Source organism: Chrysoperla carnea, chromosome 3 (assembly GCF_905475395.1).
Source record: "Chrysoperla carnea chromosome 3, inChrCarn1.1, whole genome shotgun sequence".
NCBI classification, from domain to species: domain Eukaryota; kingdom Metazoa; phylum Arthropoda; class Insecta; order Neuroptera; family Chrysopidae; genus Chrysoperla; species Chrysoperla carnea.
In genome coordinates this window covers 56,168,571-56,196,228 of record NC_058339.1, presented here as the reverse complement: position 1 = coordinate 56,196,228, position 27,658 = coordinate 56,168,571, and the positions used below count along the sequence as shown (strand labels likewise).

Sequence of the window (27,658 nt, the reverse complement as noted above, 5' to 3'; positions counted from 1 at the left end):
TCGAATATTTCCTATAGTTTTTACCCAAGAGGCAATTTTTTATTACTGGTATGATCCAAGGTCTATCGTGTGGCAAATTAAATTTTATAACTCTAAAAATTGAACTACTAAATACTAAAATAATGATGTTATTATGAAATCAAAACAATAGCATAACATTAGTAACATTATAATGATCATGATGTGATGTTTACAGATGGACGATTGTGTCAAGTTGTTGATTGTAGTTGTTGACTGTTGGCAAGTCAATGGCAAGGTAAGGATTTCCGTTACACAGAGGTGCATGACTAACTCTTTTTTATGTATATTTTGCAAATAAATCAAAATAATTGTAAAAACACGTCTGTCAATTCTAATTTATATATATTACCATTTCTTTATCTCAAGTTTTATTTAAAAATAAGATATTATTTCATGACCAACAGGTAAATTACGCGAATGTTTTAATATTTTTTAATACAATTTTATAGCAGGTATTTGTGGTACCTCCCTTATGTATTATTATATACTAGCAGTTACCCGCCCGCTTTGCTGGGCCTCCCTTATCTTTCTTTACCCCTTCATAACAATCGAAATATATAAGTTACTTTTAATAAAGAAACCAAATTATTTTGCTTTTAACATTGAAATCATTTAGCGAAACAGGCGTGTAACCACTGCTAGTATCTTCATAAATTACAGCTTATGTGCTATTCTGATATATGAGCTATATTACTTTAAAGTTTCATTAAAATCCATTAAGTAGAAGAGTAACAAACATCCATACATCCTCACAAACTTTCGCATTTATAATATTAATAGGATTAATTACGTAAATAGTTTATAAAATTTTACTAAAATGAATTGCTCCCTTCAACTAAAAATTTAATGTTTGATCTCTCTGAAAATTCAGGAGATAGATAACTTTTCAAAAAATTTCTTCAATTGAAATAAACGGTTCAATTTAGTGAAATCCTTTTAAAAGATGTGAGGTGAATTGGGTAAGCGAACGAAAATAAAACCATCAAAATCGATTCTACGAATCAAAGCATGCGAAGTAATGTATGCTGATGATTATTTTGTATATTCGCGAATGCAAATGTTTATCTCCAATATTCGCGATTGCGAATACGAATGTTAACTGTCAAATGAAGCGCTCGCAAGTTGTTATGTAATAACTTAATACATTTTCATTAAAAATTTTCGTAAAAGAGCCCGTTCATTAAAACCAAACCGTTTAAGTCCATTAAAAAAAACTTCAATCTCTTTTGATTTGAGGTTAGTTTACTATAATTGCATTAGCCCAACAGTTTGGACTTATTTTGCAATTTTTTCATTACATATCAGTATATAGTTTGATTTTTTTGATAAATAATTCGCAAAACATTCGCATCGTTTCTTGCAAATGTGAATAAAAACCCCTTTAGTGCCCGCAGTACCTTTACTAAGACCTGGAGAAACACATAACTCAAAAGTTCAAAAAGATGAAAGAATAGCATCCTTACATAATTTCTTTTGTGGATCTTTTCCATCTGTTTAGGAAATGAAGCCTGGGGTGCGTTATTAATTCTAAGATTTGTACCGATTAGAATTAACAAGTAAAAAAATGGAGTTCAATATTTAGAAATTTTTTTACTAAACTAACAGAGATTACATATACGAATAACTTAAATCTCAAGCAAACACTTCCATGTCCACAAAACCTCTTTAAAAGAACGAGGTGTATGTATACATATATACTACAGATAAATTATGCAATTTTGAAATTTTGAAAAACCTATATAATGGCCTACATAAATCAACTTTCAAAATTACCAGACGGTTTACAATTTTCCAATTTTTCCTGATTTATAAAAAATTCAAACAGATGAATCATTTTCCAAGTTTCCGTCATTAAAAGAATTAAATTTGGCCAAATAAACTTTATGTACTTTTCTTCATAGAATTTAGAACCCAAAAGCCACGAAAACTAGCCAGTTTATTCGACTACTTGGCAAAAACTGCTGCTTAAAATCGATCATTTGAGATTTTTATATTGTCAAATTATTGCAGTAATCACTTGAGTCACCGTTCAGTGAAATATGATTCAGTAAAAATAGGTCCACCTGATAGCTTGCGATTTCTTACACTTTAAGAATATCTCTATGGGGGCTCAAAAACGCACTCACTGCATTAGTTTGTGTATCTCAAAACCAGCGAGGGTCGTCCACTAGCAAAATATTCAATTGCCATTTCTCTCAGAAAATAATAAAACAAAAACAAATTAGGAATAAGTAGCAATACAAACCTGGAGGTAGTGGTTCCTTGGCCATAATGAATTGTATAACAATCTTGGTGACATTGTAGACGCCTGTCATACCCCTAGGATAATATGCCGTCGTACTATTATACGTTCGATTCATAGGTAACGGTGTAAAGGAAACATTATCAACATTTAATACACGTCCAAGTGCATTTTCTAAATCTTCACTAATGCCTTTCACTCTAGTTGTAAAACTAGCTCCAGCTCCTATCCAGGTACTGACTGTTAATACAAATATTGTACACGCAAAAACAAAAACTTTTGTTTTCATCTCCGACATTTTTGTTTTTGTTATTATAATTTTGTTAAACAAAAAAAAAAAAAATTAACACTTTTTATTTAAAATATAATAAATGATTTTATATTCTCATATTTAAAATTGTTTATTTTTTAGTTATTATTTTATTTAATCATTTTCATAATTTTTATTATTTATTTATACACGAAATATATAAATATTTGTAACATATTTTTAAATGTATTATATCTTTGTCCTTAAGCTGAAATTGGAAAAATTAAAATAATTATCAAAATTTAATTTATTTTAAAATAAAAACAACGCCCTATTTAAGAAGAAAAAAAATAAAAGGTAAATAAGAAGTTCACAAAGAATTCGACATGTACTTCAAAAATTATAAATTAACATCCTCTTGAAAATGGGCGTAAATAAACTAAAGACATTAATTCAAATTCAAAATAGAAAATCACGTATTAATTCAATTAAAAAAGAATCTAAAATTTGGATAAAATCTCAGGCATTTGTAAAACATTTGTTAAAAATCAATACAAAACAAAAATAAACTATCGAGGTGAATATTTATTTTAAAAAATTTAAATTAAAAACAATTTAAATTAATTAAATAAACTAATTTATTATTAAAAATATGATTTTTATTTACAGTTTTATTCAAAATTCACTAATTATTTTAAAATTTTGTTGATTAATGTTTTGGGTATTTACGTACAGACAATGAACTTTCCACAACACCACCAAACAACACTATGGCCCGAATCTGACTGACTCATGCTCATCTACTACACATTCACACACCTAGAATGTATGTTATGATTGATATACTGGGTAGTGTGGTGCAGCGTTGTCGGTAATACAGCTATACACATATTGTTTGGCTGTGGTTAAAATAGTAAAAAAATGATTTGCAATATTAAAATTAAATTTTATGGGATTTCACTTATTATTTTGGCTTTAAAACTAAATTATGTTTAAAAATATTTGTTAATTTCAATTTCACTGTTAATTAAAAAGTAAAGTTCAAAATATTATTATCTTAAATTAGAAATATCATCTCAAAATTTCCATCCATAAATTACGTTAAACAAATTTCAGGACTTTTTAACCCCTCCCCCCGTCCTTGTCACAAGTTGTCACATTTTGAAAAACTCCTCCCCCCTGACATGACGTCACACATTTTCCTATAAGGCTATTTTATGAACAGATTGTAACCCTATTATCTGTTGAACGTGGATCCGAATTAGCATCTCCGGGTCCTACACTGTAACCACAGTATCGAGACTGAAACACAGTGAAGGACGATCGAAGAATAAGCTCCTTGAACCACAGCTGCACTCGATGGTTACGACGACCTTATTATAAAGATATATAATAAAGATTGCGTTTGTAAATGTTTAATATTTTTTTGTTTACATATAAATTTCGCGTTTGCACATCACTAATTTTGAAATATGATGTCACAAGCTTTTGATCCCCCCTACCCTTTGTCACACAATGTCACATTCAAATGATCCCCCCCCCTCTTCAAGGTGTGACGTAATTTATGGATGGCCCCTAATTCACTCAAAAAATTTTGTTATATTTGAAACCAAATTTTCAATTTAAAATGGTGTATCATTAAAGCCATTGGCCGTTCATATTAATATTCAACGCTATCCGTATAGCTTTTAGCAAATCTTAAGGCCTTGTCTTGATCAAAAACAGGACAATTTAACTATTTTAAATGAAATATCCATTTAAGTATGGTCAAAAGCATAGCGGAAAGATAAATAATATCTTTTAACCTTTCCGCTATACATAAGAGATAAAAAGTTGATTTTAGCACATTCTTTTTGTACCAATAGAAATATTAAATCTGTTCCGAAATGCAAACCGTCAACCTGCCCATCACGGTTTGTCTTTGTTATTCCTATATATTTAACATAATAATGACAAGGATAAACCTTGATGCATGTATTTAGGGACAGACGCATTATTTTCAGAGATCTGTCTACTATTTAGTGAATTTACATCGTGATTTACATGCAATTAATTTATTATTCTATGCGTGTGACTCCATCTTTCAATCAAAAAAATAACCTTTTTTTATCGTTAATTAATAATTATGTATTATAGAATCAAGATCAAATCTATTATTATCTAGACATAGGCGTACTGAGGGGAGGGTAGATCAAGGCAGTGCCTTGGACTTGGATTTAGTTAGATAAGTATGTGTTTATGCCAAAATACTATTGAATTTATGAAATTTTTAGGCCAAAAATTGAAGTTTTCTTTCCTTTAAGCCAAAAACTTCCCCTCGCCCCTTGGGCGAAAAGCTGGGTATGCTCGTTTACCTAGGTTTAAGAAACATTTTTTATAATAAAGTAACGAAAAATAACAATAAACCAAAAATTCTCGTTGTAAATAATCGCAACGGATATATTTTGAAATTATTTGCGGTAGTATCTCGAAAACGACTCATCTATAATCGAAAAAAATCATAAAAAGTATGTGGTCTGTATTAAATTATTTTCTAAGGTAGTTAAATTCCAAGAAATCTTAAAAAACATTTTATTGTCGGATATTTTCCCAAATATTTGGACATTTCTTAGATTTCTCTTATATTTCCATAATAATTCTCACAGTCAATTATATTCGCTGATATTTTCCCAGTTTGTGGAATTAAAATTTTCGTCGTAGAAATATCAACAAAAATTTTCTCTTGTTAAGTAATTCATTCTACAGTATGTTAGTAGAGCGAAAAATATCTCCTGCAAAGAATATTCAAAAACTTATATACCATATAGTTTCCTTAATAATCGCATTCGAACAATAGTTATTAAGAATAACATTCTAAGCAGATAAATCTTGTTTTTTATTCGATAAACAATTAAAGAAATAATAAATTTTCTTAGTAGGCCAGACATATTGTATTCATAAATATCCACTGTATTGTTTAATATCCACTGTTTCTAATTTTTATGTTTGAAGGACCATAAAAAATAAAGTATAAAATAATTTTGTTTTCATGGCACTGGGATCATTTCTTTAAATACCTATTATTCGGAGGTCGGAAAGGTAAATTGTTAATTACAAATTTTTTCTTGTTAAATCGTAGGGGCACGAATGATACGAAATAAACTTTTACGGTTAATATTTATAAAGAATTAATTTAATAAAATATAAAGAACATTATATAATTATTTTATGTACATTATATAATTAATTTTCAATTTAGCATAAAAATAACTTATTAATTAAAAAAAAAAAAAAAAAAAACAAAATTGTTTTTTAAATTATAACAATTTTCGTATTGGTTAACAAATTACTGATATGCGGAATTAGTATGAGTTTTCTTATAATAGCCAGGCTCCAAATTCACCCATAAACAGATTTATATGCAAAAAAATATACTAAAATTTCTTTTAGGATTATTAATGGTAAAAATTAAAATCTTTAAAAGAATTAACGTATTTAATATAACAAATAATTTTAACCGATTCAGAGCAATTCTAGTTTATATGATCAATGTATCCATCTCACTTTAATTAATTTCCCTACTCTAGAAATTCAACTTCCTTCGAGAAAACTGGATATTTTCGCACCGTCCGTTCTCGAAATCGATTAAATAATTTAATTTATGAAAAGTCAAAACTTGATAGATCATTTTAACATTAATTTTGAAAAGAGAAAATATTAAAGCTCATGAATTGCTAAATGAATACGTAGATCGAAATACAAGGGTAAAAATACACCTCTATAAAAGTATAGAACAAACATAATTTAATCAATTTTTTAGAAATTTTGTTAGTTTAGTAAGCAGACTCTGCCAACTTCAGTTTAGATCAAAATCGCAATATTTGTTATTTCTTTTATAAAATATCACTAGTTATTTTTAGCTTTTGTAAGCTCGTTCTAATCATTAAATGGAACATTTGCTTATGGACAACTCAGATTTAAGCGCATATAAATAAAAAACCTGATACGTATTGAAAATCTACGCAATTAAGGTTCACACTAATTCAACATTTCATTCATTAATACTATTCGTTCCAAATTTTTGTCAAAAAATATTTTAGCATATATTTTCACGCATTTATCGCAAACAACTTTGGTAAGTATACAAACGTAAATTTGTTTATTTCCACCGAAACCAGTATATTCAGGTTTAATTCTGGAACGCAGTCTGACATTTGTGGACGCATTTCTGGATTAAAAAGTGGTTTCATATTAGTAAAAAAAATGGTTAAATATTAGGGTTAATTATTGATAAGTAATGTTGAGACGACACTATCTAATTAATTGTACTGTACTGTGGCAAGAACAAAAATATCTTATATATCTTAAAATTTATTCGTGAAATAGCAAAAATAGCAGTAAAGTTCAGGCCGTGGAACTGGAAATCAATCATAAATAGAAAAAACATTAATATAGACTTTTATTGTTAGTAAATTATTCAAAAAAATTAAACGCAAGGGGTACTTTTTACTAATTTAACAATTTATGTTAAATGTTTTTTTTTTACTTTTTCTTTTGCGTCAATTTTATACCGATTTTTATACCATGCATATATGTAATATACAAGATATACTATGTTTAGTCCCAAGTTTGTAACGCTTAAAAATATTGATGATATGAACAAAATAATGGTATAGGTGTTCATAAAATCACCTAATTAGACCATTTCCGGTTGTCCGTCCGCCCGTCTGTGGGCATGATAACTCAAAAACGAAAAAAGATATTAAGCTGAAATTTTTTCAGCATACTCAGGACGTAAAAAATGAGGTCGTAAATGAGCAACATAGGCCAATTGGGTCTTGACCTATGGGTCCGTAGGACCCAACTTGTAAACCGTTAGAGATAGAAAAAAATTTTAAATGTAAAAAATGTTCTTTATCAAAAAAATAAACAACTTTTGTTTGAAACATTTTTTCGCAAACATCACTGTTTACCCGAGAGTGCGCAAATTAGGCGTAAATTGTATAGTATGTATTGTATAAATTGTATATGTATGTGCAATGTGAAAGAGTAATCAACACTATTTATGCATGGTATTTTAACAATTAACTCAGTCAATTGTTTGTTTTCACTTGTTTATTTCTAACCTATATGATACGATATTTTTTTTTAGTTCTTAACTATTCAAAAATGGACTTTTTGATCTTTATCATTTAAAAGATTTATCATTTTAAGTTCGAAAAACCTAAGAAATCTTTCTGGAAAAAGTGTAAGATTAAGAAATAGCGCCCATCATTTTACCGACAATTTTCAAATGTGTATTTTTTGGCTTATTTACCAACAATAAAAGTTCGCTTTAACGATTTTTTATTTTTCTTCCACAGACTGCCCTTGTAAACAAAAATTTGGAACAGATATCATTATATTTTTAAATTATAACGTGCAAAAAAGTATAAAATTATATACAGTATGTTTATTTTAAAAAAATACTGGTTTCTATAATATATTAAATATTTATATATTTACAGATAAAAATCTAGACATTGTGTACACTTTATATGTAATATATTTTATAACAAAAATTATGTACATGAAAACATACTGTATATAACAAAATTATTACAGTAGTTCAGTAAACGATGCGACACGACGCTTGTATTACACGCATCAAATTGGAATTTTATTTCTTGTTCGATTTGAAGCTGGTCTTAGTTGAGGATTTTACAATAAATATAAAACTAAAGTTTCTTTAAATCAAAAAGTAAAGATCGTTATTAGCTACATTCTTGTCAGAATATGCATAAAATTGTGTCTCTTTCCCAGAAGTCTGGTAGAAATTCGTCTCAAATCGAATACGAAGATCGTCATTACCTAAATTTATACCAGGATTTACTCAAACTTAACCTTCCGTCTTTTTTGCGGTCTCTTTACATTCTTTTTTAAAAATCACTCATATTTTCAATCAAATGCTTAGGAGCAAGAAATTGGACTAATAAGAGAATCGTGAATTTTTAGTTTTATATATATTTTTTATTTGTTCTGTAAATCCAAATTGAAAAAAAATATAACATTGTTTTCATCGTTTACTAAACTTCATTTAAATTATTTAAAAAAAGTTTTTTTTATTATAAAACAATTAAAAAATTTCTTTATTCTCTCATCCTTTTTAATCATAATATAAAAACACTTAGCTGTTAAATTTGTTTTCAAAAATGTGTGCAAAACAATCAATTTAAACTAAAAATTTTTTTAAATAAATTATTTATTAATTGACATTTTTATGATCAGTTAATTAGTTTTGTATAACTATTTGGATTCGAAATAGCAATTATTTACTAATATGAAGTATCATGGACATCCATATTTATTATTTCAACAGCAAATAATAGAGAACCTTGCACAAAGCTAAGCTTAAGCGGCAGCGGTTAAAAAACATTAATTTAATCGATTAAATTTTTAGCCAAATTTTACGTAGGCGCCTCTGTGAAATAATAGTTATAAGGCTCTCTACTATTGAAAAATGTTTAACATATGTGATAATTTTTGGACGGTATTAAGCATGACGTGAAGAGAAAACGTTTTAGATGTAGATGTCATTCTATTATTTAAAGATATCCCACTAATGCTAATGTGGCTTATTCCATCCAAAAATGCCTTTAACAATGGGATAAAATAAAATTACAATTCTTTGGTTGGTAATTACAAAACAAACAACAGTGAAAATACAAAAAGGTGAAATGGAGAAAAAATGTTAAACGCATATAAAATGTTTATTTCAAATAAACAATTATGGATACAACTTGAATTGAACATTTTAATAATGATTTACCAAACACGTTCGAGGTAAATTTGATTAAATGAGCATTTTAAAATTCGTAGAAAAATTTTTTCTGGCAATTTCACGTCTTTTCGAAAATATCGAATAAAAATCTGATTGAAATATAGCAAGACATACATAATTAATTATATATATATAACATAATTAAAAAATACAATTCGGATTAAAATTATTTGTAAAATACAAAATTTCATATAAGCGGTTACCTTACAGTAGTTTTAGAAAAAGAAAACATTGTTTTTCTTAAACATTTACTGATATTTAAATAATAAAACAATTGAAGTGTGTTTAGGCCTTAAACATAGGCGACCGGAGATTATTTTATAAGAGGGGACAAACACTGTCGGCCAAGGTAAGTATTTGATTTCAAAATTTTTACACAGTTTTTAGATTAATAAACCTTCTTGATTTTTTGGCATTCGAACAAACTTGAGCTAAAAACACTCACTTTGACCGTTTGAACTGTTTTCACGACTGAATAAAAACATTTTTTTTTAAATGGCATCATACATTCGATGTTATCGTACATACATGTATAGGAGAAATTAAAATCTTAAAAGCCAAAGGGAGAACAAATACTCCAATCTTGCCTCCTCTCCGGGTGTCTATACAATATACAATGCAACTTTTCAAGATTTTCAAAAATACGATTTGCAGATTCGCTGTTCATACATTTAATAATATTTAAAGTGTGTAGCCTTGTTCAAATTTAAATTATTTTCGAGGTTGGTCGACATTGTTTAATTTGTTCATTTGAAATTATACTGAAAGTATCTAATTTACAGAAAATCGCAGATAAAAAAATAAAATATGAAAGATTTCCAATACGTGAAGTATAAAATATTTACTGATCCTGTAAATAATAAAAATTGATCCCAAATTATTGCCGAAGTTTTTTAGAGGAAGCTCCAAAGGCATATTAAAAAATTTTCCTATCAAGTTCATATATTTTACAACTTATAGTAAATAGTAGGGTAACTGCTTAAATCCGTAAAATGATTTTTCATTGTTTCACATCGTTTTCAAGTTACAATTTTCATATGGATGACCATGGAAAGTAAATTTGATAATTTCAAAATCGTGTGTATTTAAATCATTAGTCATGGTAGAGTTTTGCATTTTGTAATTATATTACTTTTTCAAACAAAAAAAATGATAACTTAAATAAAACACAATGGGATGATAAACTAATGTATCAACAAAAGTAGAAACACAAAAAATAAAAAAAAATTTAAATTATTTCTTCCAAGCGGTTGATATTTCACCAACCGTACCGCCACCTAAAACTGGAAAATGATTTTCTAATGTATGATTAGCAACATGATGTTTTAAATCATTTGAAACACAAACTTGTCCACAAATCGCACACAAATCTAAATGAACTGAATTATTATTCATAGATTTTTTATCTTTACTATAAATGTCATATAATTCTTTTTGTTTTTTGATATCTGGTAATAACGCTAATAATTCGGGAAAAATATTTTCAAATTGTACACCTAAACACTTTTTACAATAATCGTAATAATTTCTCGCCGTATATGAACCTTGTTTAAATAAATGTGATAATTGTCGAAATTCATTTAAATCGCCATCACTTAATGCTGTCATAAAACTTTGTACGAGTTTTTTATTACGATGATTAAAATTTGGTGGTGAATAGAATATTGTGTTATTTTTCGTTACATTATTTGGTAATATTGAATATTTTTGACCACTGCTATTTGTAAATGTGAGATCATTCGCTGATTGTGCAACCATATTTAATTGAATTGTATTGAAACCAGGTGGAGGTGGTTGCCGAAAGCCAGGAGGTGGTCCTTTTACAGGCCATGAATCAAATCCAGGAGGTTTTTTTACTGATGATGATGACGATGTTGAACCTAATGTTGGGAAGTCATCAGATTGTAAATTTGGTGTTTTTAAGTTACCAATATTTAATTCTGAACGTTTTCTTTCAACTTTTCCATTTTGATTTGGTGATGTAGTTTTTTTCGTTTCAACATTATTTTCTTTCTTAACTTCTTGAGTTTTATTTTTCTTTTTTGATTCAGATTTAGAGTTGTCATTTTCCAAGGCACTAATAGTTTTAGCAGTCCCGTTCTTTTTTATAGACTCTTTTGTTGGAGGCATTGTTATGTTTGTTGGAGACGTGGTTCCGGAGGTTTTCGTTTTCTTCTTCTTGTTCTTGGTTTTCGTCTCTGTGGATGATGATTTTACAGACGATTCTTCACTAGAACATGAATTTGGACCAAGTTTTTTCACAGGCGTTTCCGGTTTATTTTGTTTTTGTGGACTTGCTGTAAATCCATCACCATTTGTTACAGTTTTACTTAAGCTAGGGAAATTTTTTAAATTGTTACTTATTTTATTTATTGGTGATGTGGGCACAGGTGCTGTTTTATTTGGTTTTGGTTTATCTTTTGATTTCAATTTTATCCATTGAGCAGGTTGAACTGGATCGGTACCCGAACCAAGAACGGGAAACGCTTCAGCTAATGATTCTGTTTTTGTATGTGTTTCTTTTGATGATGACGATTCTGTTATTTTACTTATTCTTGTAGATGTTGGTCCTGTTACTGAGATACTACCAGGTCTATGATTTACATGTATTGACACATTTGGCGTTTTCGTTATTGTTGGTCCGTTGGACGAGCTTGAAGCACTACTGAAAACATTAACTAGTTTTATAAGAGATTAAATGAATTATAAAATTTTAAATATTAAAATATTCAGTATTATACTGGACCTGTCAGGAAAATAAATGCATATTAAGTAGGCTAGAATTAGCTATAAAATCGAGTTCATGATTTTGACCGTTAAATTGAAACATTTTTTTGGTTTTGTAGATTTATTTCTAATTAAGGTTGTTATGGACATAGTGTCAGAAAATTCTAAATTTTTTTATACTTACTAGGGGTTATAATACAATTACCATAAAAATTTGAAGTCGATGAACCGTCTCTAACTCTAGGTGAATTTAATTAGTATTATTAAAAACTAGCCTTAAGATATTTTCAAAAAAACTAAATATTTGTTCCGAGTTTCCGAGTTTTAAAAAAAATTTTTTTTTGACCGTTTCATTACTGGGATATAATAACTCAAAGTTAATCAATTTTATTGTTGAACAGAAAACGTCTATAGTTAGAGTATTGGTAGTTGAAGAGAGATATCTATTTTAACACAGTCCTTGATATGCAATATTTATTACGAGAAACAGTCGCGTTGAACATAAGAGTTAAAAATAACGCTGTATTTGACTACAAAAATGTATATTAACACCGTGCATATAGTCCAAAACATTTTTAGAACATAGTACCGCGGCAACACAGCCTTAAGAATGTAAAATCGGCGCGCTCTAAATTACTCTTTACGTCGAAGTAATTTTAGATAGAAAATATTTTTTAGATAAATATTTTCAATTTTGATGATGAATTATATAACTCGAAAAAGTAAGAAAACAATTTTTCGATATCTGACTTATTTTTCAAAATATCAAAGTTTAATAAAATCTAAATTAAATTGTTGTCATTAAAAATGATTTAATTGAAACATACTTGACACTAAATCTTAATGTGCTTCCACTAGGCACTTCAGTAGATAACGCTGGGAAATTTTCATCATTTTTAGCTAAATTTTGGCGTGTATGACGAATTGTTATTCCACTACCTCCACCACTACTCCTAGTTAACGGTTTTGAGGCAATAGCACTTATTGTCGGAGCTGGAGCGCCTCCTAACGATGGAAATAAATTTGGATCCAAAGCATTTATAGGTTTTTTATGTATTGGATTTTGTGGTGTTCTTGATTCAGTAGGGGCTGTATCAAAACCACCCATAGCACCATCTTCGTCGGGCCTATATAAAAAAATAGCAAATGTATATCAAAAAATTTAACGTCAAAAGTTACAAGAGCATTTTTTTTTTAATTTTATTAAAAGATTTTAAACAGAAGTTGGGTATATTTATTAAATTGTTTCTTTGTAAACATTTTGTATATCATAGCAGTTGGTAGTTCTACCCTTCCCATTACACATACTATGCCAAAAATGAATGAATCCTAAAAGTATTTTGCTCATAGCCCTGAGTAAATCTCATCATATCTCCGTTCATTTTATTTAAATGAATAATTTGACCAAAAGACGTTAAGTGTCGTTTATCAGTTTTTCCAAAAGTAGCTAAATCTTTCTCTTTAGATATGCTAAATCGGATTCGTCTACATATTCGATTCACAAGCGAATCAACAGACATCCGAATGGAATAAAAAGAGCCAAAAATCAAAAGAGTCGCTTAAAATGATGTTCATTGTTTTTTATTTTTATATGCGCAGTTTAACTCATCATGAATTCTATAATTTATAAATTACACCAAAACTAATTTTTGTTTAAAAGCAAACTTGAAAACTTTAGTTTAAAATATTTTTTAATAATTTCAAAAAAATGCAGGTTATTTATACCAATCATGTTCAACATTCATTCCCAAATGTTGGCCCAATGTTTGTGGCGGAGGTATTCGTGCTTGTCTCGCTTGCTGTTGATTCTGTGGATCTCCCGGTCGCGGTCTAGGTGCCAACCGAAATTCTAATTCTAAAGTACGCGCCTGTTTTGCTCCAATTTTACCTAATTGACGTCCATGGGCAGAAGCTTTGTGAGCTACAAAATTTAAATTATTTCAGGATATAGAATCTAAAGATTTTAATTTAAAAAAAAAAAACTATATACATACCTTTTAAATCAATATCAGTACGAAATACTGAAGTAAATTGTTCTGTTTTGCAATCACCTTCTTCACAAAGAAAATGTTCATTTTGAAAATGTTGGCGCAAAAACTCATAGGAACTGTAATAATGATGTTTGCCATCCGCATCACAGAAATGACAATATAAATGATCTCTTCGTAAATGTCGATATAGTTCATCGCTGTCCATGTACCGTGTATCACAAAATTCACATAATGGATGACCCCTTAAAACAAATTAAAGATGAATTAAATAACAAGCAGTTTTCCATCCGTTTCGCTGGATAATTTCAAGTTAAAAACAAAGGCTACTGAGTTATAGCATGTAATTAAAATCAAAAGTACTAAAGAGTATTGATATAACTTCGATGCAAATAACCCCCAAAATAACTGTATACCCCTTTTTAGCCATGTTAGGCGATGAGTTTCAATAAAATACGAAACACATCTTCCGTCAATTCTGTTAAAGAATGTTTATGCAAAATTTGAAGTAGATTGGGCTAAGGAATCACGTTCTCCAAGTTTCAGGTCTCTACGATTAACGGCTTAGGCTGTGCAATCAGCCGGGCTAATACCCAGAGCCGCAAAATTGAGAGCGCTGGGCGATTTCATGGAGTGTCCTCAGTTTTTTCTCTTGGAGAGAGAAATGTTATTAAAATTACAATGCTTAGAAAAATAAATTGTTAAATAAATTTTATTTAGCAAATAAGTTTTTTTGAGGTATTCCTTTAATAAAATGCTTCATTTGCAGCTTTAAATCCTTATAGACAGAGCAACATATTTTAATGTGTATTTTTTTTTTTAAATGCTAAGAAAATTATAAGACAATCAAGGAGAAAAGAAGAAGAAATACCTAAATAGGAAAGAAGGAACCCAACTATTTTAATATGTATAAATTTTAAATTAAGAACACAATTTTGAAATGGAAATCTTTTTACTTCCGTCTGTGTTTGACGGGGATTCCCCACAGAGTTGATTATTTCCAGTAATTTGTATATAAGTACTAGAATATTTTTGGGGGAATACCCTTCTAACCTACACTTATTTTTCCCTTGTGAACTTACAAACATGGACTTTTACTCTCATGAACTTTTGTATACTTGTTCAGAAGCATCATATAAATAGCTAGATCGGGCCTTGAACAGATAATAAAACATTGAGACTTTACTTCGGTCACAAGAACGTCAAAACGAAACCTAAATAGATGTTTTACAATTTTCATAGTATATACAGTGTGTCCCCGGATAGAGGTAACTATACTTGTAAATTTCCTTATTTTGCATTTTAAGAAAAAAAGTTATTCTTTATAAGAAGTTTTGCTTATTATGAAAAGTATGTAGGTATATTTAAAACTTCTAAATATTGTATAGGGTAGCCAAAAATTTGGTATCACTATTTTTTTTTTCGTTTGGGTAAACTGCCCTTCTTTTTTAAAAGTTGACTTAATGTTACTAGAAAAAGTTACTCGAAATTAACAATTACGACTCTATACAAAATATCAAGAAGATCTTTACAACTTTGACAATTCCATTCTTATTGAATGTTTATCCGCGACAATAAATTTTCTTTTTAATTTTCTTAACTAGTCCACAAAAAATTACACTCTCGGATAGTACATGTTAATTGATTTATTATTATTTTCTTTCTTACGTTTTTTATAATTAGAGCTTTTGTTCAAATAAAAAATGATGCTATAATTAAAGTACACGGATCTTCTTGATATTTTGTATAGAGTCATAATTTTTAATTGTGAGTAACTTTTCTTAGTAACATTTCGCCAACTTATAAAAAAGAAAGGTAGTTTACCAAAAATAAAAATAGTGATTCCAAGTTTTTGGCTACTCTGTATATTATTTAGAAATTTTAAATATACCTACAAACTTTTCAGAATACTTCTTATAAAGAATGACTTTTTTTTCTTATAATGCAAAATAAGGAAATTTACAAGTATAATTAACTCTATCCGGGGACACACTATAATATGAAATTTATGATATAATTATAATTTCACTTTAAAGATTTTAATTGGTTCAATTTTTTTGCTTTCAAGTATACATGTCACACATAAAATGAAATAGCCTTGAATAAAAACATACTTATGTGATTTGTCATCAGGATCTCCTTTTCTACGATGTAAGGCTAATTGAGATCTGTTGTAAAAACGTCTCTCGAAACTAAATATTTTCAAATTTTCAGAACATAAATCACAATAAAATACTTCATGTTGTCGTCGCATGTGATCTTTTAACTGTTGAAACGTTTGAAATATTTCATTATCACATTTTGAGCATCTATGTATTAATAATTGTAAATAAGCTCGTTCTATGTCTGATGTCATGAAATAAATACCAAATTTCTTATCCAGTAAGTTAATACTTAGAGCTTTCGGTTTGAGACGTACAAATGTTTCCACATCTGTTGTAAATATAACCTAAAAACATTTATTTTAAAATACATTAAAATATTCATAAATTACAGTATTATTATGCCATTTGGTTTATTTAAATCGTTATCATTTGATTAATTGTATGATAACAGCTGGGTCATTCGATTCACTGTTACAAGGGTGCAACATTATGTAATATTCGTTTTCATTAAAGGCTAAAAATTTAATAGCATAAAAGTTTGCTCACTTTTGGCATATCTCTTCTACAAATGGGGCACTCATTTTGTAAGCACAGCACCCTCATTCGCGTTGAACATTCAAAACAAACGGGATGATCACAGTCCCCAATTGAATAAATATCCACGTTCTTAAAACAGACAACGCACGTGTTTTCATTTTCACTAAAATTTTGATCCTTTTTTGTAGACATTGTTTTGCTTTCCAAAAAAATATTTATATACTCTCAAGTTTGAAGATTAGCTACAAAATTTTAGAAGTACAGGTACTTCCAACACTTTACTACCGTGGCCGTGCAATCTAAAATCACTATTAGTTGAAGCACAATTAAATAGATGGCGTTAATGATATAATACATTATCTGGTGGGAAATTTGAAGTGGATTCTAATGTAACATTTTTTTTAAATTTTGAATAAAATATTATATTGGACATATTGGACTAATCTAAACATCTGGATATTAACTTTCAATAATAAATGGTTCCAATTGCGTTTTAGTTTTTTTTATATTATCATTATAAATATTTCAATTTTTATAATATCTATGTTTTGTATTGATAAAAATTTCGAATATCATTACAGAAATATAACATAGTAGTTACAGAATTTTCAAAATTGCTGCATTCTCACGAATGCATGTGGCAATCGTGTAGGAAAAAGTTAACGTTACTCTTAAGGTAGTACCAGCATGAAATCACTTGTCGACAGATTTGGCCGAATTTTTTTTCTCGGGTTTATAATAGCTTTATTTATGAATTCCTAAAATTTCATAATTTTTGACCGTTTAGATCGCGAGATATTTAAAGACAAAGTTCGCGATTTTGAGGGTCATGTCCCATTTAAAGCATGTAAAATGTCCGGTCTCTCCAACTATTTTTTATGATATTATTATATATTGAAGAAAAAGTAGAAAAAAATGTTTATACAATAAAATTCTAAAAAAAAAATTTAGAAATTAATTTTCACTTTCGAGATATTAATTTTGACGTAAATTGATCGAAATTGGGACGTTGGCATAATTATTTCCCATTTTAAACGGTCAAAATTTCTGAAACTTTGGGAATTAATAGTAAGCATTATTAAATTCTTAAATTTAATTTTTCGTTAAATTCTGTCGAAAAAAAAATTGTACCATTGCTTTAACATAGAAACTGCAAATACCATGCTGGAAATACCTTAAGGGAGCACTTGCATAATCTACCCAAAGGAATTGAAATAAAATGATTGAATTTGACATACTGAAAATATGAATTATAATACCAGCGCTTGCATTATTTTTAATAAAATAGAAAATGGAAAATTTTCTGCAAAATTTTAACTTTATATCTTTTATAGTTTTGGAGAAAATGGACACCGAAGTCTTGTCCTAATTTGCACCCTCAAGGGCAAACAGTGATGTTTACGAAAAAATGTTTCAAATAAAAGTTGTTTATGTTTTTACAAGGAACATTTTTTCATTTAAAGCGATATGCAAGGATTGAATAATACTAGGAATTTCAATAAAATACATTTGTTGATTAACAAAGTATCTAAAAATCACAAAAAATTCCTAGGTCACCGGGCTTTTTATAATTTTATGTTATCGTTCAAAGAAAAAGTCCCAAAAATCCCACTGTTTAAGAATTTTTTTTATTAAAAAATGAACAGAAAAGCCACTTAGGCAGCGTTCTCTCTTTGTCAAAGTAATGCGTATCACGTCTATGGTATATATTCGATGAAAAAGCAACGTTACCAACCACATATTCTCATGCAAATGAGAAAATGCTTTAAAGATGCATATCCAAACTTTCTATAATAATCCCATAGTACAGGAGTCGGTATTAAATTAAAGTCGACCTTCACCCATCTGTTTTCTGAATGAAAGTTTTTCTTATATGAAATGTTAAATGTTAACAAATATCCTTGTATTGGGTTACCTAAAGAAAATATGGTAGTCTTGACCATTTAATAAGATATCAAAAATTCGAAAACTTGCAAACATCTTTTTTATTGATATTTCGTGAACAATATACCAGTATTTGAAATAAAATTATCTTCATTTTGATATGCAATTCAATGAATTAACAGATGACTGTAAAAATGCGATAATTCGGCAAAAAAATTTCAATAAATTTTACTCTTGGTATTTCTACTAATGGTAGTCTAAGCCTCATTTTTCTAGGCAACATTTTGCAGGGATATTGATTAACCTTTTATATTTCATAAGAAATAACTTTCATTCGGTAAACAAATGGGTGAAAGTCGATCTTAATTCGGTTCTTAAACTAACACTTATATTAATTTATATTGTAGTAAAACAAACAATTGACTGAGTTAATTGTTGGAGCACCATGAATAGACTCTGTTGATTACTCTGTCACAGTACACATACATACATGTCACACATATATAACTGATATTCCCCTATAATACATACCATACAATTTGCGCATAATATGCGCTCTCACGGGTAAACAATGATGTTTACGAAAAAAACATACAAAAGTTGTTTATTTTTTATAAGGAACATTTTTTACATTTAAACTTTTGTTCTATCTCTAACGATTTACAAGCTGGTTCCTACGGACCCAAGATCCAATTGACCTATGTTGCTCATTTACGAACTCGATCTCACTTTTTACGTCCTCAGCACGCTATAAAAATTTCAGCTTGATATTCTTTTCATTTTTGAGTTATCGTGATGACAAACGAACAGGCGGCAGACAAATAGACAACCGGAAATGGACTATTGGGGTGATTTTATGAACACCTATACCAAAGTTTAGTTCATAGCATCAATATTTTAAAGCGTTACAAACTTGGGACTAAACTTAGTATACCTTGGTATATTTCATATACATGGTATAAAAAGTATGATATTTTAAATTTAATATAGAGGGGATCACTTTTTGATTATAAATAGGTGCTTATCTAATCATGCTTATAATCTACAAATTAAAAAAAAACCAAACAAAGTAAACATTGAAATATTATATTAAAATATGAACTAATAATATAGTTTCATTTAATTCACAATTATCATTTTATCACTGTAATCAAAATAAATTTATTTAAAATTTATATTACATAAATTAAATAATTTTATTATCCTAGTACTAATAATTTTATTACAGTACATTTTATATAATAATATTATACTTAATATTCAATAAATTCATTTTTGCAGTATTATAGATTTTTTTTAAATTTAATCTTCGAGTAAAAACGCAAATATATTTTTTATAGCAACATTTAAATGTTGATCGATTAACGAGATGTATGTATCAGATGGATACAACGATATATTTGATCCTGTAGGACATTGTATTAACATTGCACCTGATTGTAATGACCAGCAAACGATTCCTTTTTTAGAACAAGCTAGTAGAACTCCACCATTGATTCCAACACTTTGTATTCTAGAAAAAAATTATGATAATTCAAATTTAGTATCACTGACTTTCACGTCATACACATGTATGTTAAGAGCGTTTTTCGTAAAAAAGAGTCACAGCTTAAATTTATTGTTATTGATTATAAATTTTATTATTGAAAAAATTTTTCGACCTTTGACCCAGCGACACATTGAGCATCGTACGGCCTGCGTATATTTCGTCATGTCATTTTTGTACAGAAGCTATTATCAAGGTCTAACCAACAATATTTTTACTTCTCATATCCGAAAAGTTCCCTTTTAGAGTTCAGATTTTAGCGGTGACTGACTCATTGTTTTTGACAGTGATAGATGCTAATTTTGGGCTTTATCTATTTTAACTACATCGTGGCTTTTAATAAACAGGAGTTAAACAGGAGTATTACTAATAAACTCTTATCACATACAATATATTTCTTTTAAAATCTCTACTTACTCTGTATGATCAGCAGGAATCTTATATTTTTGTAAATTTTTCCAATCTTTGCGCAAACCATTTATGGCAATTAAATGTAAAACATTATTATCCGTTTTATTGATTAGGAATAGAAAACCCTAGAATGAAAAAAAATTTGTTTTTTAAAACTATGTCTTAATTCTTATTGTTAATAATATCAAAAATTATGCACATGGCTTAAAACTAAGAAAATGTATTTGCCTTGAATTAAAAAAAAATATTTTTTGCCCAATAAATTTTATTTTGTATTATCTTTGTTATTTAAATTGGTAGAAATTGTATTACGTAAAAGGACAAAATATTTGTCTCGATTTTTTGCAATATTGTCGTAAGGGTACCCAATTTTATAAAATCGAAAAAATCTGCTTTTTTTTGGGAATTTGATAAAACTCAGTTTATAAGGTTAATTTAACCATTTATCGGCGATTGATCAAGTATAGTTTATTAAAGTATTTATCGGCGTTTCTTAATAGGCGATTAGTCGAGTATTTTTTATGATTTTGCACGAAATTCTATGCAAATTCTACCGTGGAGAATTTTACAGTGATTTTCGAGAAATACTCTTCTAAGCGACAAATGAACTAGATTTTAAAATTTTTCGTTTGTTTATTCTATGTATTCCAAAAAAAGATACAACAAAAAATTTTATTTACTTAATAATAATTTTTTTAAGCGTACCGACAAAATCCCAAAAATTAGGTATCATTAAAATCAAAAATATCATAAAATGTGTGTTTGTGATTTGGTTAAAAATAGTTGATTGCATAGAATAATTAATGTCAGTCGATCGATAATCAGTTAATCATATTCCCTAATAATTCCCGTATTGTGACCACTCAGATCAAGCTAAATTTCATTAATAGGAGTGATCGGTGTCTGATATTTAAGTGATGTCTGTTCAATTACAGCCCTGGCGTCAAAACTTGATACGAAAAATACACATTCTTCTGGAAGGGGAAACGATTTTACGACACCTTGGACAATCAAGATTTTCAAAATAATGATTTAACTTAAAATTAAATAGAAATAAAATACTTCAAATAAATACTTACGCGATCACATAACGCCCAAACACAATTAATATCGTAATATTGATTACCATTAATTTGTTCATGAATAGGCAAAGGATTATGTATAGTCACCGTAGTAACTAATTTTCCTTGAAGTAAATGCCAAATAGATACTTGATGATCGCCAATTCCCAAAATCATTTCAAAGCACTCTAAAAAATACAACAGAGAAAACGTAAAATTTTAAATAAAATATTTATTTGGAATAACAAAAAACGAATTTTCTCGTAATTTACCATAACTAAAACTGTTAACTGTTAATAGTGCGGTAGACTTCTTGTATTAGTATACAGTAAAACCTCGAGTCAACGGGTTTATCTGAGCACTCAATATTAATTGAGGTGTACGGAAAATTCGGATAAAGACGCTTTGCTGTACGCGTGTATTACTTTTCTTATCCGAGGTACCTGCTCCACACATTACTTCGAATAAACGAGAAGTTACTTTATATACGTAAGTTAGGTGGTTGCTGTACACTCAATTATCGATGGTAAAGAGGTTCAAGAACTTCTTATGTCTTCAAAATACCGCTGACCACCTTATTCTAAAGAGCAGTCTAGATAATCAAGATTTAAAAAAATGTAACCAATGATATTTTAAAAATACAAGAAGTAATTGAATAAATCAGACTTCTAAAAAAGATAGCGCAATTCATATATATATAATTCACAGGGTAACCTTTTTACTAAACGGCACTATTATATTCAGCCATTCAAACAAACAGTTACGACAACAGTTAAATAAACTTCAATGTCAGATATTTAATCTTTTTTTGTCAAATGGTCACATTATTATTGTATAAATGGCCTAAACATCAGCCAGCCATTTTATTAAATGTTGTATTAGACAATACGACTGAATATCATTCAGGCCGCTAGTTATTAGTCATATATACAACATCGTCTTATCGACATATACTAATGCAAGAAGTCTAGGAGTTCAAGTATTAAACAAACGTCAAGAATTTGTCGTCTATCTACAATATAGAAACTTAAGTTCCTTTGTTCCCTAGTAATAAATAGATCAATAGTAATGTAATGATATAAAATATGTATAAATTTTCCCATTTTGTACTATAATTTTGGATTGAACTTTCTTTTAAAAAATAAATTATGAAATTTTCTATTCAAGTATGGAATATTTTTTTAAAAATTCTTTAAAAAATAGGTATAAAACTTACCATTGACATCATGTAATTCACTAACATAATGTTCCACTGACTCCATTTCCATGACATTTGATATAGTTTGAAAATCAACTGCTAACTGATACCGACGAATTTGTGATTTTGGAGGACTTGCGAATTGATCTCTCCAACTAATAATGATACTACGTCCATACTTTAAACATACAAATTGCACATCTTGAGCAAAACTGTAATAGAATAAATTTTACACATTAAAAATAATTGATGCCAAAATCATAAGTTACATGGGGTTCATTTTATGAACATGGGATCTTATCGAGGATAACTAGGATTCAGATTTTTATATCAAGTGTTATTATGACAAGTGTTATGTGACAAAATTAATTCATGATGGGCCATAAGGTATCCCGAGTGCAATTTAATTAAAACCCAATAAATTTATAAATTCGATTGAACAAAAACTGATTTTTCGTATTTATAAATGTGTTGATAGAAACTGGTTAAGTGTAGGCTCTACTCAAGACTGTTTAACATCATTATCTAACTTTTATATCCCCCTATGTAATATAGGAGCTAGCAAATCTGAACCTCGTCTAAGAATTTTAAAAATACCTCATTAGTCTTGCAGTGATTTAGTTATTTATTTGTTGCTCAAAAAATCAAAACAAGCGGAAATAATAATAACTTTTTGTCTTTTTTAGTAACCAGGGAGTCTCATTATTCCCGCCCCCTTATAAATCGTATTCTGTATCTCTAATCTTGCTCCCCCCTTAGTGCATTGATCTGCGACGCCCCCTGTAACTCGAGCAAAATATTGTTTCTCTAGGAAGTATCTATAGTGCATATTTGTACTTGATAACTCTAATTTAAAAAAAAAAAAACTTCGTAAGTCGAATTTAATAAAATATATATGAATGAAAAAGATATATTATTATTTGGAATTTCCCGAACTCATAGCAATAAAATCTAAAAGGGATGTTTTCCTTAAGACGAAAACTAGGTTAACTCAAAATTTTTTAAATTTCCCTTGAAATTCGAATTATCGAGATTCTACTGTATTATAAAAAATAAATATAATTAACGTTTTTAGAAAATCATACAAAATATTGTTGTGAAAAGGACCAAAAAACCGGAGATTGTTTCGAAAACCGGAGACCGATGAAATGGTTTGAAAACCGGAGAATCCGGTCCAAAACTGACGAGTTGGTATCCCTAAAACTAATGCACGATTGAGGTGCCGTAGAATAATTTGGATTTACCAAACAAGTACAATAAAAAATCTCTAGCCATACTATAATAGAAAAGTGCCGGAATGCCTTTTCGTAACGCCCTGCCTCAAATTAAGTCCTGGTCTAAACTACATAATAAGAGGAGAGATTCACGCTCTCTTTAATTGAAACTTCACAATGTAATACATTCTTTCAAAGCTGAAGTTATTAGACTTAAAAAAAGTACTAAAGTTGTTATATACCTTTTAGTATTTTCAAGTTGTATAACTTTCTTATCTAAAATATTTCCTTTTTTCGTTTGTTGATGAAAATAAACAACCGCAAACACATCCGTAATCGGTCGCTCTCTACGTTCCGATTTATGCTCCTTTGCCCATAATTCAATAAATGCTGTTGCATTATCTGAACTTAAACAACTCTGTGATACACAACGAATATTTACATAACCAACTTCAAAATTTAATCGTTGAATTTTACCCAATGATAACCACATATTTTGAGCACCAAGCATATAACCCAATGGCGTTTGTTGCCAAAAACTTATACATTTATCCTGTACAATCATAAGCGTACTATTTAAAAAATGAACACTTAATACTTGTCCCCCATCATTTGAAATATCCACAACATGCTGTTCCGATTTATTGATATGTGGCATTAATATTTTATTTTGTTTAATATTCAGTTTATCTTGTATTGTTTGCCGTAAAATTGGTATATATTCTGAATAATTATTACTCGAATTATTAACCATATTCCATTCTTCCGAGAAAAAATTTGAATATAAAACATTTGTTTCACTGCCAAATATACAAGGTGCATTATTCGTTTGTTGCTTTTGTATTCGTTTATTAAAAATTTGATGAAATGGACGAACTGGATGCGGTGATAATGGTATGAATTTCGGTGATGATTCTTCTATTTGCATGGAACTATTAAGTAAGTCTTCTACTGAATTATGATGGCACACTAAATTATTATCATTTGTACAAATAGGGGATGATTTAATTGGTAAATCAGGTGAAATTAAATCATTTAATTTTAATTCTCGTTCATTACTGATATATGTTGGTAATGAATATCGTCTCTGTGATCGAATCCCACATTTATCATTGTGTGATGAACTCACTTCGGAATATGATACAGAAGTTGTTCCACTCGATGATGTGCCACCATTTAGCGGTGTTCCAAAACCACGAAAACTATGTTCAGAAACTTTACTACATTCGCTAAAATCATCCTCGTAACATGAATTTTGCGATGATAATTCTAATATATTATTTTGTACTTTAAGAACTTCATTATTCACAGCATTTAATAAATTACTAACATTTTCACGACGTATGCTAATATTCTCTAATCTTGATTCAATATTTGTTATTATCTCGGTATTTTGAGCTAATGAACACGATTTTGATCGTACTTTCGGTACGATTATTTTACTAGGTTTATGCTTGTTGTACATTCGTTTCATAACAGCGTCCAAATTTAATTTTGGTAGTTTTGTATGTGATCCACGTGTTAGTGTTTTATGGATTACCGCAAATGAATGTCGTGTAACTGGTCCATTAATATGATTTAATACAGTATCTGATTCATCTCGTGATTTTTTCTTAACTAATATTTTTTTCTCAAGTTTTTTCTCCACTTTATTTTTATTATCATCGACATCATTCTTACAAATTAACGCTCTTAAATTATTAAATTGTTCTAATGATTTATCAATTTCATTTTTAGCTAACAACAACATCGATTCAGATTTTAACGATGTTTCTTTATCAACAACAGAAAATCCAATTTCATTAAATCCATTCTCTTCAATTTTACTTTTTACTTTATCAATAATTTTATCAGATTTTTTCTTTGTTTGTTTATTAATCAAATTGACAATTTTTCGATTTGATCGTAAATTAATACTGTTTTTCAATGAACGACGTGTTTGTATAATTGACGAATATTTCGATTTCTTTTTTAAATCATTTCGTAACAATTTTGTTTTTACATTTTTTGTATTATTATTTTTCGTTAGCTTCGATAACTTTGGTTTGACAAATAATTTTTTGATTTCTTGTTTTTTAACACATATTTCTGGTGGATTTGATTTCTCTGGTTTAATCTCTTCTGATATCGATCGATCTCGTTCTTTATTGATTTCAATATTTTTAACACGAACTGAACGTCGACTGGGTTCTAAAGGTGTTCCATCACTTCGAAACTGTGGTTTCACGTTTAATTGAAGATATGAATAAAATTCATTACGTTTCGTTGTTTCCGGACTAAGTGGTGTATCAGCGAATTTAATTTTCTTACGATATCGTTTCATATTCGATGAACTTTTTCCCGAATAACTGGTTGCTAAACTAAAATTATTAGACTTTAGTTTTTTTGCTTGAATTGGTGGTGATTCAAGATTGTGGTGTTTAGTTGTACCATGACATGTAATTGATTGATAATTACAACCTTGATTATCGATCGACATTTTTCCGGAATGAATATTGATCGTTTTTAAACCTTGTTCATTAATTCGCATGCTAAAACCATTATGAATAATTCGAGTTTTATCAAAATTCGATAATTTTGAGTAATTCGATTTATTATTTTTTCGTAATAAATTATTTTCATAGTGAAGTTTATCTTCATGAATTTTCTCAATTAATTCATCATTAAATTCGTTTGCTTCATACTCATTATTATATGCAGTCTCAAAATCAGCATTCCATGATTTCACTTTTGTTATTGATTCAGAAAGATCTTCGTATTGTGTTTTATCATTTGCTTGTGATATGGACGAGCTGGATGATGTGTAACTTAAACCTGTATGTGAACTATTTCTATTGTTTGACACGTTTAAAATAGGTGGTTTTTTAATGATCAAGTTATCTGTTTCCTGTAATTTCATAATGTATCGTTTCTTAAATGGTATTGAACGATTTTCTTGCATATAATTTGGTGTATAATCTGATGATGATTCACAATTATTATTTTGTATTACATTTTTAAATGTTTGACACGTTGTTGAAATTTTTGGTTCGGGTGAAACTTCTTTTAAATGTTTTATTGATGGTATATCTGTTGTTGAATCACATATTTTTCGGACAATCGACGTTTTCGAATGATTAAAACTTTTTTCATTCTTTAAGCTACCATATTCAGAATCAGAAAGGTTAAAATCAATTTCTGGTGTATAAAATACCTTTCGAGATGGTGTAAAATTCTTGAAGGCGCTTGTTTTATAATTAACATTTGCTTGTTCATTATTTTCATATTTTTCATATGTATGATGAGATACAATTAATGATTGTCTTTTCGGCATTTGTGGAAATTTTGGATATACAGTTGGTGAATTTACTTCCTGAATACGACAATATTTATTATCCATGTTGAATTCTACAAAATTAATCTCTTATGTATCTTTGAAATGTTCATTTATAATGTAATTGATATTATTTGCTAATGAATGCTTACGTTTATAACTTAATTAAATATTATTTGAACATTTCTATTTACAGCACAAATATTCACTATTTATTTATTTATTAAGAATTTATTCATTTATATTTATATATTTGACAACATTGTAGCCTAAACACTTACATTCTGTGGAAAATAATATGAAAGCCATATACGCTCATCAATTTATTTTTATTTCAAATAGGTGCTGCCACGTAATGTAAA

At 28.5% G+C, this 27,658-nt stretch overlaps 3 protein-coding genes across 4 annotated transcripts in view; all 3 read right to left on the bottom strand.

Moving 5' to 3' along the window:
- The window catches only part of LOC123296127 (prominin-like protein), a 71,788-nt gene extending 69,231 nt beyond the window's left edge, over positions 1-2,557 (bottom strand). Inside the window, exon 1 of the mRNA XM_044877588.1 lies at positions 2,267-2,557. Coding sequence (XP_044733523.1) covers positions 2,267-2,552 — 286 coding nt within the window. The 5' untranslated portion in view covers positions 2,553-2,557. The remainder of the gene's footprint in view (positions 1-2,266) is intronic.
- A 6,956-nt stretch (positions 2,558-9,513) lies between these two features.
- Positions 9,514-16,952, bottom strand: LOC123296722 (E3 ubiquitin-protein ligase ZNF598). Of its 2 annotated transcripts, none has more exons than XM_044878330.1 (6): positions 16,679-16,952; positions 16,142-16,476; positions 14,034-14,272; positions 13,765-13,960; positions 12,867-13,166; positions 9,514-11,977 (listed from the first exon to the last, which is right to left on the bottom strand). In XM_044878330.1, exons 1-6 carry the CDS (start codon positions 16,859-16,861, stop codon positions 10,546-10,548), a joined length of 2,685 nt encoding a protein of 894 aa, XP_044734265.1. In that variant the 5' UTR covers positions 16,862-16,952; the 3' UTR covers positions 9,514-10,545. The 2 variants fall into 2 exon arrangements, with proteins under 2 accessions (XP_044734265.1, XP_044734266.1); XM_044878331.1 differs by having other exon boundaries at positions 9,514-11,974.
- A 2,895-nt stretch (positions 16,953-19,847) lies between these two features.
- Positions 19,848-27,362, bottom strand: LOC123296125. The gene is made up of 9 exons (XM_044877587.1): positions 27,273-27,362; positions 26,993-27,197; positions 26,668-26,941; positions 26,066-26,514; positions 24,226-25,816; positions 22,788-22,981; positions 21,590-21,759; positions 20,517-20,635; positions 19,848-20,066 (listed from the first exon to the last, which is right to left on the bottom strand). Exons 1-9 carry the CDS (start codon positions 27,360-27,362, stop codon positions 19,856-19,858), a joined length of 3,303 nt encoding a protein of 1,100 aa, XP_044733522.1. The 3' UTR covers positions 19,848-19,855.
- Between the last annotated feature and the right edge of the window lie 296 nt (positions 27,363-27,658).

Bases quoted from the DNA above. Each gene is read 5' to 3' on its own strand.
- LOC123296125 (XM_044877587.1), bottom strand. From the start codon at position 27,362: ATGGATAATAAATATTGTCGTATTCAGGAAGTAAATTCACCAACTGTA. The intron at 20,636-21,589 runs GTAAGTATTTAT...TTTTCATTCTAG, and splicing joins TTTGGGCGTTATGTGATCGC to GGTTTTCTATTCCTAATCAA. The intron at 20,067-20,516 runs GTAAGTAGAGAT...ATTTTTTTCTAG, and splicing joins ATTCCTGCTGATCATACAGA to AATACAAAGTGTTGGAATCA.
- LOC123296722 (XM_044878330.1), bottom strand. From the start codon at position 16,861: ATGTCTACAAAAAAGGATCAAAATTTTAGTGAAAATGAAAACACGTGC. The intron at 14,273-16,141 runs GTATGTTTTTAT...ATTTGTTTTAAG, and splicing joins CCTGATGACAAATCACATAA to GGGTCATCCATTATGTGAAT. The intron at 13,961-14,033 runs GTATGTATATAG...TAAATTTTGTAG, and splicing joins TACTGATATTGATTTAAAAG to CTCACAAAGCTTCTGCCCAT.